Source organism: Callorhinchus milii, unplaced genomic scaffold (assembly GCF_018977255.1).
Source record: "Callorhinchus milii isolate IMCB2004 unplaced genomic scaffold, IMCB_Cmil_1.0 Scaffold442, whole genome shotgun sequence".
Classification (NCBI taxonomy): domain Eukaryota; kingdom Metazoa; phylum Chordata; class Chondrichthyes; order Chimaeriformes; family Callorhinchidae; genus Callorhinchus; species Callorhinchus milii.
In genome coordinates, this window is record NW_024705183.1 from 10,078 (window position 1) to 26,815 (window position 16,738).

At 51.5% G+C, this 16,738-nt stretch overlaps 4 protein-coding genes across 4 annotated transcripts; 1 reads left to right on the forward strand and 3 right to left on the reverse strand.

The window, feature by feature from the left end:
• Positions 1-2,035: 2,035 nt before the first annotated feature.
• Positions 2,036-2,364, reverse strand: LOC103171606 (histone H2B 1.1-like). Its single transcript, XM_042346213.1, has one exon. It carries the CDS (start codon positions 2,360-2,362, stop codon positions 2,036-2,038), a length of 327 nt encoding a protein of 108 aa, XP_042202147.1. The 5' UTR covers positions 2,363-2,364.
• A 612-nt stretch (positions 2,365-2,976) lies between these two features.
• LOC103171607 (antifreeze protein Maxi-like) lies at positions 2,977-3,858 on the reverse strand (the record flags this gene model as incomplete). Its single annotated transcript, XM_007884400.2, has 1 exon — positions 2,977-3,858. A coding segment is annotated over one exon (804 nt), but the record flags the coding sequence as incomplete, so codon positions are not given.
• A 3,739-nt stretch (positions 3,859-7,597) lies between these two features.
• LOC103171601 (heat shock cognate 71 kDa protein-like) lies at positions 7,598-10,034 on the forward strand. Its single transcript, XM_007884395.2, is given in 3 exon segments — positions 7,598-7,720; positions 7,986-9,450; positions 9,453-10,034. Coding segments are annotated over 2 exon segments (1,878 nt in total). The 5' UTR covers positions 7,598-7,720; positions 7,986-8,036; the 3' UTR covers positions 9,917-10,034.
• Positions 10,035-14,516: 4,482 nt separating this feature from the next.
• On the reverse strand, positions 14,517-16,179 carry LOC103171600 (histone H3-like centromeric protein CSE4). The gene is made up of 2 exons (XM_042346214.1): positions 15,724-16,179; positions 14,517-14,972 (listed from the first exon to the last, which is right to left on the reverse strand). The coding sequence occupies exons 1-2, from the start codon at positions 16,127-16,129 to the stop codon at positions 14,539-14,541; spliced, it is 840 nt and encodes a 279-aa protein (XP_042202148.1). The 5' UTR covers positions 16,130-16,179; the 3' UTR covers positions 14,517-14,538.
• Between the last annotated feature and the right edge of the window lie 559 nt (positions 16,180-16,738).

A 16,738-nucleotide genomic window follows, 5' to 3' on the forward strand; every position in this document is an offset into this window, starting at 1 on the left:
ATTGCTCAAAAGTAAACACCCAGATGCGCTGTAATCGGTGCTTAGGTTGTACGCATTACTATCGCAGAGGGTGTGGGTGTGTGCGTGTGTGTCGTGTGCGTGCGGGAGAGAGAGCAAACAGCAGACGGATAGTGAAAGTGAAATTGAACAAGAATAATATCGTGATCACGTCTTCCGGACGTTACAGGGTGGACCGTGGAGTGAATCGACTGTATACCTGTGGGCGGAACCGCGTCCCCGCAAACAGTCGTGGATTGAAAAGGACCAATTTTAATTGTTGTTGGGTTTTTTTTGTCTTGAGGGATTACTATCAGGGAGTGCGTGTGCGCGGGTGTGCGTGCGTGTGCGCAGAGTAAGGAAACTTGCCCAAGGTTTCGCCCTCTTGCCGGGGGGAATCGAACCCGGGTCTCGCGCTTGCCAAGTGAACGCTGAGCCACGCGCACTCACTCGCTCGCTCGCTCACTCGTCCACTCGCGCACTCGTTCACTCACTCAATCGCGCGCTCACTCGCTCTCTCCGACTCTCTCTCTCTCTCTCTCTCTCTCTCTCAGTATCTCCGGTCTCTCTGCCTCTGTGTCACTCTCTGTGTCTGTGTCACTCACTGTGTCTGTGTCACTCTGTGTCTGTGTCACTCTCTGTGTCTGTGTCACTCTGTGTCTGTCACTCTCTGTGTCTGTGTCACTCTCTGTGTCTGTATCTGTATCACTCACTGTGTCTGTGTCACTCTGTGTCTGTATCACTCACTGTGTCTGTGTCACTCTGTCTGTATCACTCACTGTGTCACTCTCTGTGTCTGTATCTGTATCACTCACTGTGTCTGTGTCACTCTCTGTGTCTGTATCTGTATCACTCACTGTGTCTGTGTCACTCTGTGTCTGTATCTGTATCACTCACTGTGTCACTCACTGTGTCTGTGTCACTCTCTGTGTCTCCGTCACGTGGCTGGTACGGACCGCCCGAAGGACCCCAACCATCTGCCGGGGAGCTGCCCCGCCCGCCGCCTGAAGGACCTCTGAGGCGCTCAAACCGCCGGACCGACCCTCCTCCCCCCTCCCACCCACCCACCGCCGCCCTCCGGTCAAAAAAAAAACTCACAAACCACAATTCTCTATTCCCCTAAAAACCCGCTCTCGCCTTTTCTGTGTCGAGTTTCTTCCGCGGTTTCTGACAGGCGCTGAGGTGGCCGTGGATGGAGGTGGTGGGCGGGGGGGGCGGAGTCAGCGCTGCGCATGCGTGATGGCGACACACACACCACACACACATCCTTGACCATGTGCTGTGGTTACACACACACATAGTCTTGACCATGTGCTGTGGTTACACACACACAACACACACACACACACAGCCTTGACCATGTGCTGTGGTTACACACACACATAGTCTTGACCATGTGCTGTGGTTACACACACACAACACACACACACACAGCCTTGACCATGTGCTGTGGTTACACACACACACACAACACAGCCTTGACCATGTGCTGTGGTTACACACACACAACACACACACACACAGCCTTGACCATGTGCTGTGGTTACACACACACAACATACACACAGCCTTGACCATGTGCTGTGGTTACACACACACACACACACATCCTTGACCATGTGCTGTGGTTTACACACACACACACACACAGCCTTGACCATGTGCTGTGGTTACACACACACATACATCCTTGACCATGTGCTGTGGTTACACACACACACATCATTGACCATGTGCTGTGGTTTACACACACACACACACAACACACACAGCCTTGACCATGTGCTGTGGTTACACAGATACAGCTTCATAATAATAATAATCCTGGCATTTGACCCTTCAAAAAAATAATAATCCGGTCGCTACAACCCACGGCTGTTTGCGGGGACGTCGCCGGGCGCGCGGCCGGCTGCCTGCGTTCCGCCCACCGGGCACGCACGCGCAGTCACTCCGCTTTACGGCGCAGTGTCCCCCGAGGAGCTTCGGGACGTCTCCAAGAGGCGAGCGGGCGCCGGGTCGAACGCCGGGATCGTTGCGGTCATTCCCGTTCGACAGCCCTCTCTACCGGACGACGTGAACGGCTCTTAAAAGAGGAGATGGTCTGCCGCTTGTTGTACTGGATCAGGCGGGAGCACTCGCAGGCGATGCGGTCGAAGACGTCGGTGATGAAGGAGTTGATGACGTTCATGGCCCGGGACGAGATGCCGGTGTCCGGGTGGACCTGCTTCAGCACCTTGTACACGTAGATGCCGTCCGTCTGCTTCCGGGCCTTCCTGCGCTTGCGCTCCTCCTTCCGGCGCGTCTTGGAGGCCGCCTTCTTCGAGCCCTTCTTGGGGGCCATGACCTTGGACGGAGCCTCGGGCATCATGTGGGGCTTCGGGGCGGACGAGGCGACGAACGCCGAGAACTTGACCCGACTGACTGCCCGGTCCGGTCCGGACCGGTCCGGGACTTATATTGGGGCGGGTTATGCTCATGAGTTTTTTTGGTTTGGTTTTGTTGGGTTGACAAGAAAATGCTGAGTTTTGATGACCTCTCAGTCTGTTTGTTTGGGGGTAAAAACGATCTATAAATATATATATGTTACGTCTTTATGTTCCACACGTTTCCGATGACAAAGGTCTCCCGAGGAGAGGAAATGTATATCACACACACACACGTATATATACATATATATATACCGTATATCATACATCGCCCACAACACGCAGTCACTACACTCCACAGTGTATCCCGCGAAGCGCTGTGAGACGTCTCGACGACGCGATGAGGCTCCGGGTCACACACCGGGAATGTTATCATTATTATTATTTCTCATTTATTCTTCATCCTTTCAGGAAACTCCCGATTTAGCCACAAAACCCCCTCTCTTTTTTTTTTTCCCCCCCTCCGCCCCCGAGGGGACGACGCATCGGGGAACCGTCAGCTTTTTTTCGAGAGATCAGTCGGTGGCTCTGAAAAGAGCCTTTTTTTGGGGGGAAGAGGGGAAAGAAGTGAAAATAATTCATTTTAATTTCACTTTATATTAATTAATTGTGACCGTTCTCCTCTTTGTCATCAGCGCCTCCGGGGCGCCCTCCCCTTACGCCCCACCGACTTGCTCGCCACCTGCCGCCTGGCTCCCGCCTTCTTGGCCCGGACCGCCGTCGCTCTGCCCTTCTTGGGGCTCCGGTTAGCAGTCGCCGCCGCGGCCGAAGCAGCTGCAGCGGCGGCGGCGGCATCGGCCGAGACCGCGACTCCCGCCGCTTTCTTGGCCGCCTTCAGCTTCTTGGCGTTCCTGTGCGCCGCCGCCGCCGCCTTCCCCGGCGCCTGTTTCGGCTTCTTCTTCTTGACGGCGGGTTTCTTCACCGCCGCCGCCCGCTTCTTGCCGGCCATCGTGGCGGTGGCGCCTCCCGTCACCAAAGCGGCGGTGGCGGCGGCGGAGACGACGGCGGCGGTACCGGCGGTTTCCTTGACCTCGATCCCCTCCGGCGCCTGGGGTTTGGGAGCCGTTTGCGAGGCTGATGCCGCGACGGTCACCGCGACGGCGCTGCCTCCTCCTCCTCCTCCCGCAGCCGTCGGTTGTGTCATCAATCCGCGGCCCGGTATGGCCTTCGTCACGGTCCTTCCTCCTCCTCCGCCGCCGCCGCCTCCTCCCTCTCCTCGGCTCTTCTCCCCCTCGGACACCGAAGCCGTTACTGCGCTCTTCTTGGCGGCGGCTCCCAAACCCGCCCCTTGCCGCTCCTTCGCGGCCGTCACCGCTTCCATCACGTGCTCGGCGCCCATCTTCTGCTGACGGTACGCGCTCTTCTTCTTGGTGACCGGCGGCGGGGCCGCCTGTGCGGCTCCACCTCCACCACCACCACCACCACCTCCACCTCCCGCCGCAACAGCCGCCGCCGCCGCCGTCGTCGATGAGGTGGTGGCGGCGGCGGCGGCAACGACGGCGGCGGTTTGCGGAGCGGGAGCGATGGCAGCAACGACCTCCGCCTCAGCCATCGGGACCTTCCTCCTGCGCGTCCGAGCGCTCAATGCGAACCCGCGGCGCCGGCGAAGCGCCAGTTAAAGCGGCGAGGCGGACGTGGTCGGGCCAACCTCCCCTCCGCACGCACAGATGGGGAAGGGGGTGGAGGGGAGAACAAGCGGACGCCGTTGGGGCAACTGCGGCTAAAGCCGGACGCGGTGGGGTGAACGCCCCGCTCCCGTTCGTTCCCCTTCCCCATCGGACGCCTGGAGTCGTGGGGTTTCCTCACGGCTTTCCTTTCACCGCCCTCCACCCCTTGACCAACTCCGCACGTTTCCCAAACCAGCGCCCACGGGCGATCCGCCATCCCCCGCCGCCCCGCCCCCCCCCCCCCCCTCTTTGTCCTTTCTCTTCCCCTTTGCGCCGTCGAGGAGCGAGAAGAAGAAGCGCCGAACGACGACGACGACGACGCCGACGCCGCCGCCGCGCGAGGGGCGGGACAGGCGCTTCGCACCGCGCAGGCGCGAGGGCGCGGGATCTCGCGGCGGCCGTTGGAGCGCGCGAGGGGCCGCTCTCCCCACCCACCGCGTCCTCCTGGAGGCTTTAAATAGCCCGGCGTCGCGCTTGTCGGTCCTCATTCGGAGCCGCGGCGGCCGAGGTGAGCGGTGGTGCGGTCGGGTAGCTCTGCTCCGTTGCGCCGCAAGGAGGCCCCGGGGGGGGGCGGGGGAGGAAGGCAGCTTCTCCTGGGAAAGAAGAGAGAGAGAGAGAGAGAGAGGTCCCGCCAAGAGTCGAGACGGTTAATCTCCCCTCCGCCCCCACACCCCCGTGAAACCACGACCGAAAAAAAAGCTCAGGAACGCTAATTGTAGGATAAACGCATCCGAAACGGGATATTCCGCTACGTTTTGAACACGAGAGCCGAATCCGCCCCATCCCCCGAAGAAAAACGCCCATCGATTTTAATTTTTTTTTGGACGTTTGGAGGAAAACAATATTGCCACTGTAAACTCGCTGTGGATCCGACGAACCCCCCGGCGATTTTATGACACCGAGCAAAGGAAAATGCACGTGATGGTTTTTTTTTATTTTTTGAAATGGAACGAGAAGGCCGTCCTGGAGTCCTGCAGCTCAGCGGGTGAGAGCACTCGCCTTTGCGAGCGAGAGACCCCGGGTTCAATTCCAGGCCGGGGGCTGGTGGGGTGCGAAACCTTGGGCAAGTTTCCTTACTCCACACACGCACAGCCCTAATAATAATCCCTCCGAAAAACAAGACAACAATAAATTGGGTCACTTTCAATCCGCGACTGTTTGTGGGACGGACGCCGCTGTGCGCATCCGCTCGATTCACTTTACGGTATATTCTGTGAAGCGCTTTGAGACGTCGAGAAGACGATATCAAATGCAAGGGTTATTATTATTATTATTATTATTAAGCGGTGCCGACCTTCTCTCGGTTGTTCTTCTCACCGTTCGATTCGGAGAGTTTGGCTTTGTTTTCTTTCGTTGGGGCGAGGAATAATATCGATCGCGATTTCTCTTCATGCTGCATCAGCTACCGGTTGGTTCGTAGAGAAGGTGTGGATAACTCTGGCGGAGTTTCGCAAACCAAGGGTGGGGGCTGACGCGCCTGCACGGAAAGGCCTGGCTCACCTCCTGACGCTCTTTCCCAAGGAGTCGCACTGTTGTGGGTTCTCGCCGCAGCTCAAATTCACACCCAAACGTCCTAAGGGTGTAGCGGGAATTCGTTGCCTGAGATGCCACAGTAATAATCCTCGCATTTGATACAGCGCCTTATCACGTCGTTGGGACGTCTCAAGGCTCTTCATGGAATATACCTTAAATTATAGCGACTGTGTATTTTGTGGGCGAAACACGGCAGACAATGTCACCCAGCGACGTCCCCACAAACAGTCGCGGATTGAGTGACCAAATTATTATTACGTACATATGTTTTAAGGGATTATTATTTATTACTTCATTATATAACCTTTATAAAAAGTTGCTAACACTATTATTACGTGAAGGTATCCTAAACCGCTGAAAATAAGCCAAATGTCCATGTAAAATTATTATTTTACGTGGATATTTGTAAAATTATTCTTTCACGTTTAATTATAATTATTTTACATACATTATATGATTGGCTGGGCTTTGGAGGGCTTTTATGAGCTGAACTGTGATTGGCCGAGCTGTGCAGGGTAGCGATGGGCTGGGCTCTGATTGGCTGGGCTTTACAGGTCTGTGATTGGTCAGACTGCTAAGGGCTGTGATTGGCTAGCCTCTGCAGGGTTGCAATTGGCTGGGCTGTACACGTTGTGATTGGTCAAGCTGTGCATGGTTGTGATTGGCTGGACTTTCCAGAGTTATGATTCGTTGGGCTTTGTGGGGATTTGATTGGCTGAGCTTTACCTATACCGATATAATATATAAGAATAATCCTTTTGTAACTTATATATCATATACATTGTGCAGTTTGATTGCACCTTTGCATTTATATATAATCCAACAATAATCGTTTTGTAATGTATGGTACATTAATGATATATATTGGTAATCTTATATAATACTATATATATTGTGCTGTTGGATTGCACCTTTGCATATATATTTATACATTTAATAATCTTTTTGCAATACATACGTATTTTCAATATACATATATAAGCATCTTAAGGAATATTATATATCAACTGTATATAGGTATATATAGCATATGTTTACACAATATATATTGGTTAACATCTTTGCATATGCATTATAAAATAATATATAATGGCAATAATAATCCTGGCCTTTGATATAGCGCTTTTCGCGTCTTCTGGACGATTCAAAGTGCTTCACTATAAAGTGAATTAACTGTCTATTTGTGGGCGAATTGTGGCAGTTAATTGCGCACAGTAACGTCCCACAAACAGTCATGGATTGAGCGAAAAAACTGTTTTTTTTTAAGGATTATTATCCCCAGAAAAGTGATCCGCCAATCAACTAACAACCGGGTTCCAACTTACTGCTAGGTAAACAGAGACGCGTGGAGGACGGAAACTTGCCCAACATTTTGCCCCACCGGGAATCGAATTCGGGTCTCTCGCTGGCTCGGCCAGTGCTGTAATCGCTGAGCTACAGGACTCCAATCTCATGTAACATATATCCATAAATATAGATGTTGACATATATTGTGTAAAATAAAATAATATGTGTATCTATACTATATATACACAGAGAGAGAGAGAGAGAAAGATGTGAACGTCTGCTGACATCTCCACTGCAGTGACTGGGAGCAGTGACACGATCACCAACGCACAGACAGACACAGACCCACGTGGTCGATTGTCTCCTGTAACACTTTTGCCCTGAAGGCGAGTTCTGATTGGTGAGAGGGCGGGGCCTAATCGACAAAACCGTCTTCCGATTGGTCCAGATCGCCGTCAATCAACCAGTTCAGGCGGGGGTGGCGGGAAAGTGGCAACGAAGTTACAGGAAGTGAGTGTAGCCACAAGGTCAGACGAGGCGCCACTGACTCTGGCATTGAGACCCTCCAACAAGGGATTGAGACCCTCCAACCAGGTGTTGAGACCCTCCAACCAGGTGTTGAGACCCTCCAACCAGGTGTTGAGACTCTCTAACCAGGTGTTGAGATCCTCCAACAAGGAATTTAGACCCTATAATCAGGTGTTGAGACCCTCTAATCAGGTGTTGAGATCCTCCAACAACAGGGCTTGTGATCGGCCGTCGAGGAGTGGGGTGAGGCAAGACCGCCATTGACGTCAACTAACAAGACTTGTGAGTAGCCGTTGAGGAGAGGTTTACACGAGATGCCATTACAATTATAATAATAATAATAATCCTTGCATTTGATATAGTGTCTTATCACGTCTTCGCGATGTCTCAAAGCACTTCGCAGCATACACAGTAAAGTGGAGTGACTGTGTGCTTTGCGGGCAGCCAATTGCGCTACAAACAACCACGGAATCAGAGACTGATTTTATTTGGGAGATTGAAGTCGTGGATTGAAGTGACCAAATTATTATTATTTTTTATTTCGAAGGAATTATTGACATTGACACCCAACTGAGGAGCTATTGAGGAGACCCCAAGAATGATATCTGTCAAGGAAACAGCTGTGGGCATCGACCTAGGCACCACCTACTCCTGTGTGGGTGTGTTTGAGCATGGCAAGGTGGAGATCATCGCCAACGACCAGGGAAACCGCACCACACCCAGCTATGTGGCCTTCAACGACACCGAGAGGCTAATCGGTGAGGCAGCTAAGAACCAAGAGGCCATGAACTCGCCCAACACCATCTTCGACGCCAAGAGGCTGATCGGGAGGAAGTTCGACGACCCTACGGTGCAGGCGGACGTCAAGCTTTGGCCCTTCCAGGTGGTCAGTGCTGAGGGGAAACCCAAGGTGCAGGTTGAGTACAAGGGAGAGCCCAAGACTTTCTACCCCGAGGAGATCTCGTCCATGGTTCTGATCAAGATGAAGGAGACGGCGGAGGCTTATCTGGGCATCAAGGTCACCAACGCTGTCATCACGGTGCCCGCTTACTTCAACGACTCCCAGCGTCAGGCCACCAAAGACGCCGGGTTGATCGCCGGGCTCAACGTCCTCCGCATCATCAACGAGCCCACGGCGGCCGCCATCGCCTATGGCTTGAACAAGAAGGGCCCGGGAGAGAGCAACATCCTGATCTTCGACCTGGGCGGGGGCACCTTCGACGTGTCCGTCCTCGTCATCGAAAACGGGATCTTCGAGGTCAAATCCACGGCCGGTGACACGCACCTGGGGGGCGAGGACTTTGATAACCAAATGGTCAACCACTTCATCCGTGAGTTCAAGCAGAAACACAAGAAGGACGTCAACCAGAGCAAGAGGGCGGTCAGGAGGCTGAGGACAGCCTGCGAGAGGGCAAAGAGGACGCTGTCTTCAAGCACCCAAGCCAGCGTTGAGATCGACTCACTGTTTGAGGGCATTGACCTCTACACTACCATCACCAGGGCACGGTTTGAGGATATCAACGCGGACTTGTTCAAAGGGATCCTGGAGCCGGTAAAGAAGGCGTTGACCGACTCCAAGTTGAACAAGTCACAGATCCACGATGTGGTCCTCGTCGGTGGCTCCACTCGCATCCCGAAGATCCAGAAGCTTCTAAAGGATTTCTTCGACGGCCGGGAGCTGAATAAGAGCATTAACCCGGACGAGGCGGTGGCCTATGGGGCGGCCGTGCAAGCCGCCATCTTGATGGGTGACGACTCTGAGCAGGTGCAGGACCTGCTCCTGCTGGACGTGACTCCTCTGTCGCTGGGGCTGGAGACGGTGGGAGGTGTGATGACCATTCTTATCAAGAGGAACAGCACCATCCCCACCAAACAAACCCGGACCTTCAGCACGAATTCCGACAACCAGCCTGGCGTGTTGGTGCAAGTGTTCGAGGGCGAGAGAGCCATGACCAAGGACAACAACCTCCTGGGCACCTTCGGCCTTAGTGATATCCCCCCAGCCCCCCGTGGGTCCCACAGATCGAGGTCACCTTCGACATCGACGCCAATGGCATCCTCGAAGTCTCGGCGATTGACAAGAGCACGGGCAAGGAGAACAAGATCACCATTACCAACGAGAAGGGGAGGCTGGACAAGAAGGAGATCGAGAGGATGGTGCAGGATGCCGAGGTGTACAAGACCGAGGACATCCTCCAACAGCAGAGGATCGCGGTCAAGATCGACCTGGAGGTCTACGCCTACCACGTCAGGGACACCCTGAAAAACAAGAAGTTTTCGGACAAGATCAGGGAGGAAGAGAAGAAGAACGCCATTCACAAGAGTGAAGAGGCCCTCAGTTGGCTGGACGCCAATCCGTTGGCGGAGAAGGCAGAATATGAGAATAGGTTGAGGGAGCTGCGCACTTTCTGTCACCCCATCGTTAGTAAAGTGGGAGAAAGTAATCAATCCCTAACAAATGCCAAATCGTTCGTCTGACAAGAGCAGAACCTCCAGTGGGCCAATCGTTGAGGAGGCGGATTAGGAGGTCTCCTAAAGGAGTTAATGGATTTATTTCAATCATTATATTAATAATTGTTATTACTATAATAATAATCCTGGCATTTGTTCACACCTTATCACACCTTCGAGACGTCGCAAAGTTCTTCAGAGGATATTGAGATGTTCTGAGATACTACAGTATATTTTGTGAAGCGTTTTAAGACGTCTCAAAGATCTGATAAGGCATTACATGAAATGTAAGGATTATCATTATTATTAAAGAGAACATTTGTGGGGTTCCTCATTGAAGAATAACATGTCACAAAATTAGGCTCCAATACTCCAGTCTACTGTAGTACTCAGTGTTTGCCAAAGAGTAAGCTTTAACCTTTGATTTTATAATAAACGGTTCTTAAATAAATTTCTCTGTCTGTGTTTTTGTAAAATAATAGCATGAAGAGCAAACAGGTGAAAGCTCTTGAAGAATTATGAATTTTTTTTAGAAATAGCTTAATGATAATGGGAATGATCCTGTAAGCTTAGTTCGCCCACAAATATACAGTCAATTCACTTTACAGTGTGTTCTGTGAAGCGCTTTGGGACGTCCTCCCGACGTGAAAAGCGCTATGTCAAATGCAAGGATTATTATTATTTATTATAGTGGTTAGACCACTTGCCCCACAAGTGATAGGACCTGGATTCGATTCCCTGGCAGAGCAAAGCCTTAGGCATGTTTCCTTACTCTACATGCCTCTGTTTACCCAGCAGTAAGTAGGAAATCGGTTGTTAGTCGATTGGAGGATCGCTTTTCAAGAGATAATAATCCCTTCAAAATAATAATAATTTAGACACGCAATCCACGACTATTTGTGGGACACTGCTGCGCACCGTTGGCTGCCACTTTTCACTCACAAAATATATAATCAATTCACTTTACAGTGTACTCTGAATCTCTTTCAGACATCTCAATGATGTGATTAGGCGCGATATCAAATGCGAGGATTATTATTATTAAATTATGCGTCAGATAAGATATCGAAAACAATAAAAATGCCCTCATATTCTAATCTACAATGGTAACAATAATCCTTGCATTTGATATAGCGCCTTACCACTTCGAGACATCTCAAAGCGCTTCACGGTATATCATGTAAAGTGTAGTGACTGTAAATTAAATTGTACAGGTGTCATTTCGCCCACAAAATATAGTCAGCTCACTTTACAGTGTACCCTGCGAAGCCCTTTGAGACGTCTCGAAGACGTGATAAGGCAGTATTTCACGAGAATGATGCCAGGAATGGGGAACCTTAGCTATGAGGACAGGAGGGAGAAGTTAGGACTTTTCCCATTAGAGCCGAGAAGGTTACGCGGTGACCTGATAGAGGTCTTCGAGATCATGAAAGGTTTCGACAGGCGAGATAGGGAAAAGCTGGTTCCGCTGGTAGGTGTGTCTGTGATTTGTGGTCACAGTCTGAAGATATCTTCCAAAAGACGCAGAGGGGAGGTTAGAAGAAATGTTTTCCCTCAGAATTCGGAATGATCCGCCCGAAAGGGCAGTGAAGTCCGATTCGATAACAGCTTTTAAGAGAGAACTGGACAGGTATCGGGGGAGGACGGGTTTGCAGGGTTTATGGGGAGAGAGCTGGTGATCGGGGGTTAATAAAAGTCAGTTGCTCTGTCAAAGAGCCGCACAGACTCGATGGGCCGAATGGCCTCCTTCTGTGCCGCAGCATTCTATGATTCTATGACACATCAAATGCAAGTATTATTATTATTATTATTATAATTTGGGGTTGGGGGCTAACTCCAGAGACAGATTAACTGCCATCGGGGGGGAGCCGTTGGCTGATTTGAAAATTCAAACGTCCTGCTGGTCATCAAGGGCCGAAGACCCTGCCCTAATTTGCATAGGAGGATTGAAATGTTGCACCAATCAGAAGTCAGGATTTGGCCTTGAAATCAGCCAATAGAAAACCGCCACCTCACACAAGGGGGGGGGGGGCGGATACAGCATTGTCAGGTTAAGCGGACCTGGGTGGAAAACGACACCTTATATGGGCTGCAGTGGGCAGAATAGCTTTAAATGGCAATGATATGTTAACACCTGTAATTTACACAGAGCAAAGGGTAGAATCATACAGTCGGGGAACCTCACAGCACAGAAGGAGGCCATTCAGGCATTGTGCCTGCCCCGACTTTTTTTTCCCCCCGACGAGTCCCACTTCCCCATCATCCCTGCAAAAATGTTTTCCTTTTCGAATACCTATCTAATTCCCTGTCGCGAGTTACCATTGAATCGGTTTCCACCAGCCTTTCATTCCAACCCGTAACAACTCTCTGTGTGAAATAAATGTTTCCTCATCTCCCCTCTGGTTCTTTTGCCAATTATCTTCAACCTGTGTCCTCTGGTTACTGAGTTGGTGCCCTCACGGGTTGATGATAAATATTTAAAATAATAATCCTTCCAAATCAGAGGAAATCACGTTCGCATCAAACATTTTGAAAGTCCTAGCCAAGCCGACAATTCCCCCAGATAATAAGAATTGTCGTCAAGTGCAAATCCCTGACTGTCCAGCGCTTTGGGACGTCCTCCCGACACAAAAGGTGCTGCGTAAATGTCATGTGTTGTTGTTGGACGTGCCAGGGACGCACCCTGAACGGGTTCGGTGGCTGAAAGGGAGGGAGGGAGAGAAGGGTTGGGAGTTTCAAAGTTAGTCGAACCCAAAAGGCTCTCTTAAGAGCCGCTGACACCGGCAGAGAAACAAACGACGACAGCAAAACTACATTTGTAAAGCGCCTTTCACGTCGGGAGGACGTCCCAAGGCGCTGAACGTGCCCTGACCTCAACCTCGCTATCAGGTGGAAAGGGGAGAAAATAAAGGTTACGTGTTTTGACAGCGTTGATAAATTTGTCAATATCAAATTTATTGTTAATTTAGTCTTGAAGTTCGTTGTTTGAAATGATCCATTGGCTGCCGACAATCAACTTTACGGTCTTGTCCTGTGAAGTTCAACGACATGAGAAGGCGCGATATCAAATGTAAGATTTATTACCATTATTAATGGAAGGTTCAGCTCAGGAGCGGAAACCTTCAAACTGCCCGAGTCCCTTAAGGAAGGGAAAAGGGAATCAGGTTTCAGCTCCTGTCAGGACACCAAAGCGTCGTCCCAAACAGGAAAACGTCACCGGACACTGAAATGTGATTAATATTTTCCTCCATTTAATATAGCATCGCGCCCTTAACTGCTTAGTGTAAAGTAAAGGCGCTATATCAAATGCAAGGATTATTATTATAAATGCTATATTATATATTACTGAATTATTATAGTTACTACATTGCATATTATTGCATAAAAATGTTCATTATAAATATTTGAATGGGTTTTGTTTGTTGGGGTAAAAAATCTTTCAGATTCCTGGAGGAGTCCTGCAGCTTAGTGTTTGGAGCACTCGCCTCGCGTGCAAGGGGACCCTGGTTCAATTCCTGACAGAAAGGAGGAACCCAATTGTTAGTCGATTGGCGGATCGCTTTTCCAAGGATAAAAATCCCTTCGAAAAATAAATAAAAATAATAATTTGGACTCTCAATCCACGGTCGTTTATGGGACGTTGCTGTGCACAAACGAGCTGCCGCGTTTCAACCACAAAGTAGTCAATTATAATAATAATAATCCTTGCATTTGATCCAGCGCCTTATCACGTCTTCGAGACGTCTCACAGGGCCTTCACAGAATACACTGTCAAGTGTAGTGACTGTATACTTGTGGGCGAAACGCGGCAGCCAATCGCGCACAGTAGCGTCCCTCGCAAACAGTGGTGGATTGAGCGACCGCGTTATTACTGTTGTTTTATTTTGAAGGATTATTCTTCTTGGAAAAGCTATCCATCGGGATGCAATAGAATAATAATAACAAAACAGAACCCAGGTCTCTCTCTCCCTCTCTCGCAAATCGCGGCAAGAATATTTCACCCCCGGGAGAGCTTCGGAGTCTAGAATTTGACAATCCAGTTCCAGCGCTTAATCCTGTGAAGCGCTTTCCCGACGACTCGGGACGACCCGATTAGCCCCGGAGCTCGGTGGTGACAGCGCTGGCTTTGCGAGCGAGCGAGAGAAACCTCCGGCGAGTTTCCTTCCTCCACGCGCCGGACAATGATCCCTCAAGAAAAGAAAACAATAACTTGAGTCACTTCAATTTCACCACCTCGGGACGGGACGGCCTCCGCGCGCCGTCGGCTGCCGCGTTTCTCCCGCAAAATACACGCGTCAGTTCGTGTGCCTCGAAGGCGCGATCCGGCGCCGTGACCGACTCCGGGATTGTCATCATCATCGTCGCCATCACGATTGACCAAAAAAAAAAGGGTCGCATCGAATGGGACGATTAACACTTTGTTACTTATTATCGCACTTTCAAATACTTCGAAACCGATTCAAGACGACGGTTCTTGAGGGCGAAAAAAAAGAAGTCCTCGAAAAAAATCGCTCTTGAAAAAAAAGTCGCAGCTTTTTGAAGGCGTTTTAAAGCGGCTCTTAAAAGAGCCTTTTTTGTTGTTGTTCCTTTTAGGAGACTATCAGTCGGTCTCTCTCTCTCTCTCTTCCTCTTCTCTCTCTCTCTCTCTCTCAAGTCCGCTCCCCTCGGATGCGCCTGGCCAGGTGGATGTCCTTGGGCATGATGGTGACCCGCTTGGCGTGGATGGCGCACAGGTTGGTGTCCTCGAACAGGCCGACCAGGTATGCCTCGCTGGCCTCCTGCAGCGCCATGACGGCCGAGCTCTGGAAGCGCAGGTCGGTCTTGAAGTCCTGGGCGATCTCCCGCACCAGCCTCTGGAAGGGCAGCTTGCGGATCAGCAGCTCGGTGGACTTCTGGTAGCGGCGGATCTCCCTCAGCGCCACCGTGCCCGGGCGGTAGCGGTGCGGCTTCTTCACGCCGCCCGTGGCCGGGACGCTCTTGCGGGCCGCCTTGGTGGCCAGCTGTTTGCGGGGGGCTTTGCCGCCCGTGGACTTGCGAGCCGTCTGCTTGGTCCTCGCCATCTCCTGCCTCTGTCCTCCTTCTCCTATTCACTCGCCCTTCCCTACTCCTCGCCGCTCCGCGATACCGCGCACTGAGCCCGGAGCCCCCCCCCCCGCGACCCCGACTTATATACGGTCGACGCCCGCGAAGGGCGCTCTCCCATTGGCTGGAATTGGAGATCGCTGATTGGAGCGGTCCTTCGATTCAACCCACGTGCTTTTTGCCTCAAAAAAAAAGGCGCTAAAAATGTCCCAATGGGTCCTGACTGGACAAGAAGCGGGAAACCTTGGCCAGACAGCGCTCTCTCTCTCTCGATGGGCAAAACTATGCGTGGTTTGAGCTGGTTAGACTCCAGACTCCCCCCCCTCCACCCCACCCCACTCCCCCACACCTAACGCGTACACACTAGGCTTCCAGGTGTGTGGGTCAGGAATCCTCAGTTGGGTTTGGGACTCTTCAGCAACGGTGACGGGGATTCCGCGGGTGTCTTGACCCCCAACCACCACAAAAAATGTCCACGAGCGGGGAAAAGAGGTGGGGGGGGGGGGGTAGAGTTGGACCTAATGTCTTCCGGTTGTCCTTTTAATATTCACGTTTTTTTTAAAAGGGAACATAAAATCTTTCCGATTTTAAAGCTGAAATTCATTTTGAAGCTATTTTTTAAAAAACAGTTGCAGCTCCTTTTGAAGTATTTTAAGCGGCTCTTAAAAGAGCCTTTTTGTTGTTGTTCCTTTTACGAGACTATCAGTTGGTCTCTCTCTCTCTCTTCCTCTTCTCTCTCTCTATCTCTCAAGTCCGCTCCCCTCGGATGCGCCTGGCCAGGTGGATGTCCTTGGGCATGATGGTGACCCGCTTGGCGTGGATGGCGCACAGGTTGGTGTCTTCGAACAGGCCGACCAGGTATGCCTCGCTGGCCTCCTGCAGCGCCATGACGGCCGAGCTCTGGAAGCGCAGGTCGGTCTTGAAGTCCTGGGCGATCTCCCGCACCAGCCTCTGGAAGGGCAGCTTGCGGATCAGCAGCTCGGTGGACTTCTGGTAGCGGCGGATCTCCCTCAGCGCCACCGTGCCCGGGCGGTAGCGGTGCGGCTTCTTCACACCTCCCGTGGCCGGGGCCGACTTACGAGCCGCCTTGGTGGCCAGTTGTTTGCGAGGCGCTTTGCCGCCAGTCGACTTGCGAGCCGTCTGCTTGGTCCTCGCCATCTTCTTCCTTCTCTAAGTCTTCCTTCGCGCTGTTCCGCGTCGCCCCGCACTGAACCGGCAGCCGCCGCAACATCGACTTATATACGGTCGGCGCCAGAGAAGGGCGCTCTCCCATTGGCTGAAATTGGAGATCGCTGATTGGAGCGGTCCTTCAATCCGACCCACGTGCCTTTTGTCCCCAAAAGGCGCTAAAATGTGCGTGTGGGCGGGGCGGCGGTGACGAGGGGCGGGGCGTTCCGACCCAGTCGACGGCATGAAAACCAAACCGTTTCCTTCTCACAAAAGCCCGCGAGGATTTGGCCGCGACGCGCTTTTTCCGAGGCGTTCGAAACGGTACAAAATAAGAGGCGCTGCGTGAAATGCGAAGATTCTGATCCGTTTTGCTGCGCGTGTGCCCGGTTTGTGTCGGGTTAATCGATTCGAATCACTCCCGAAAATAACTCATCAATCTTTTATTTAGCTTTAATTTCTGGGCCATTTAAGAAGATACATTTACTGAAGTTCTCCAGTCTTGTCCGTGCATCTCAACGTTATACCTTTTATACTATAACCAGATTAAGTCCCTCTCATCCCCCACCCCCTACCAACCAGGTATCAAATGGAACCCCC

Excerpts from the sequence above, each read along its gene's own strand:
- LOC103171606 (XM_042346213.1), bottom strand. The coding sequence starts at position 2,362 with ATGCCCGAGGCTCCGTCCAAGGTCATGGCCCCCAAGAAGGGCTCGAAG.
- LOC103171600 (XM_042346214.1), bottom strand. The coding sequence starts at position 16,129 with ATGGCGAGGACCAAGCAGACGGCTCGCAAGTCGACTGGCGGCAAAGCG. Across the intron at positions 14,973-15,723 it reads GCGCATCCGAGGGGAGCGGA|GAGAAGGAGGACAGAGGCAG; the intron begins CTTGAGAGATAG and ends GCGAGTGAATAG.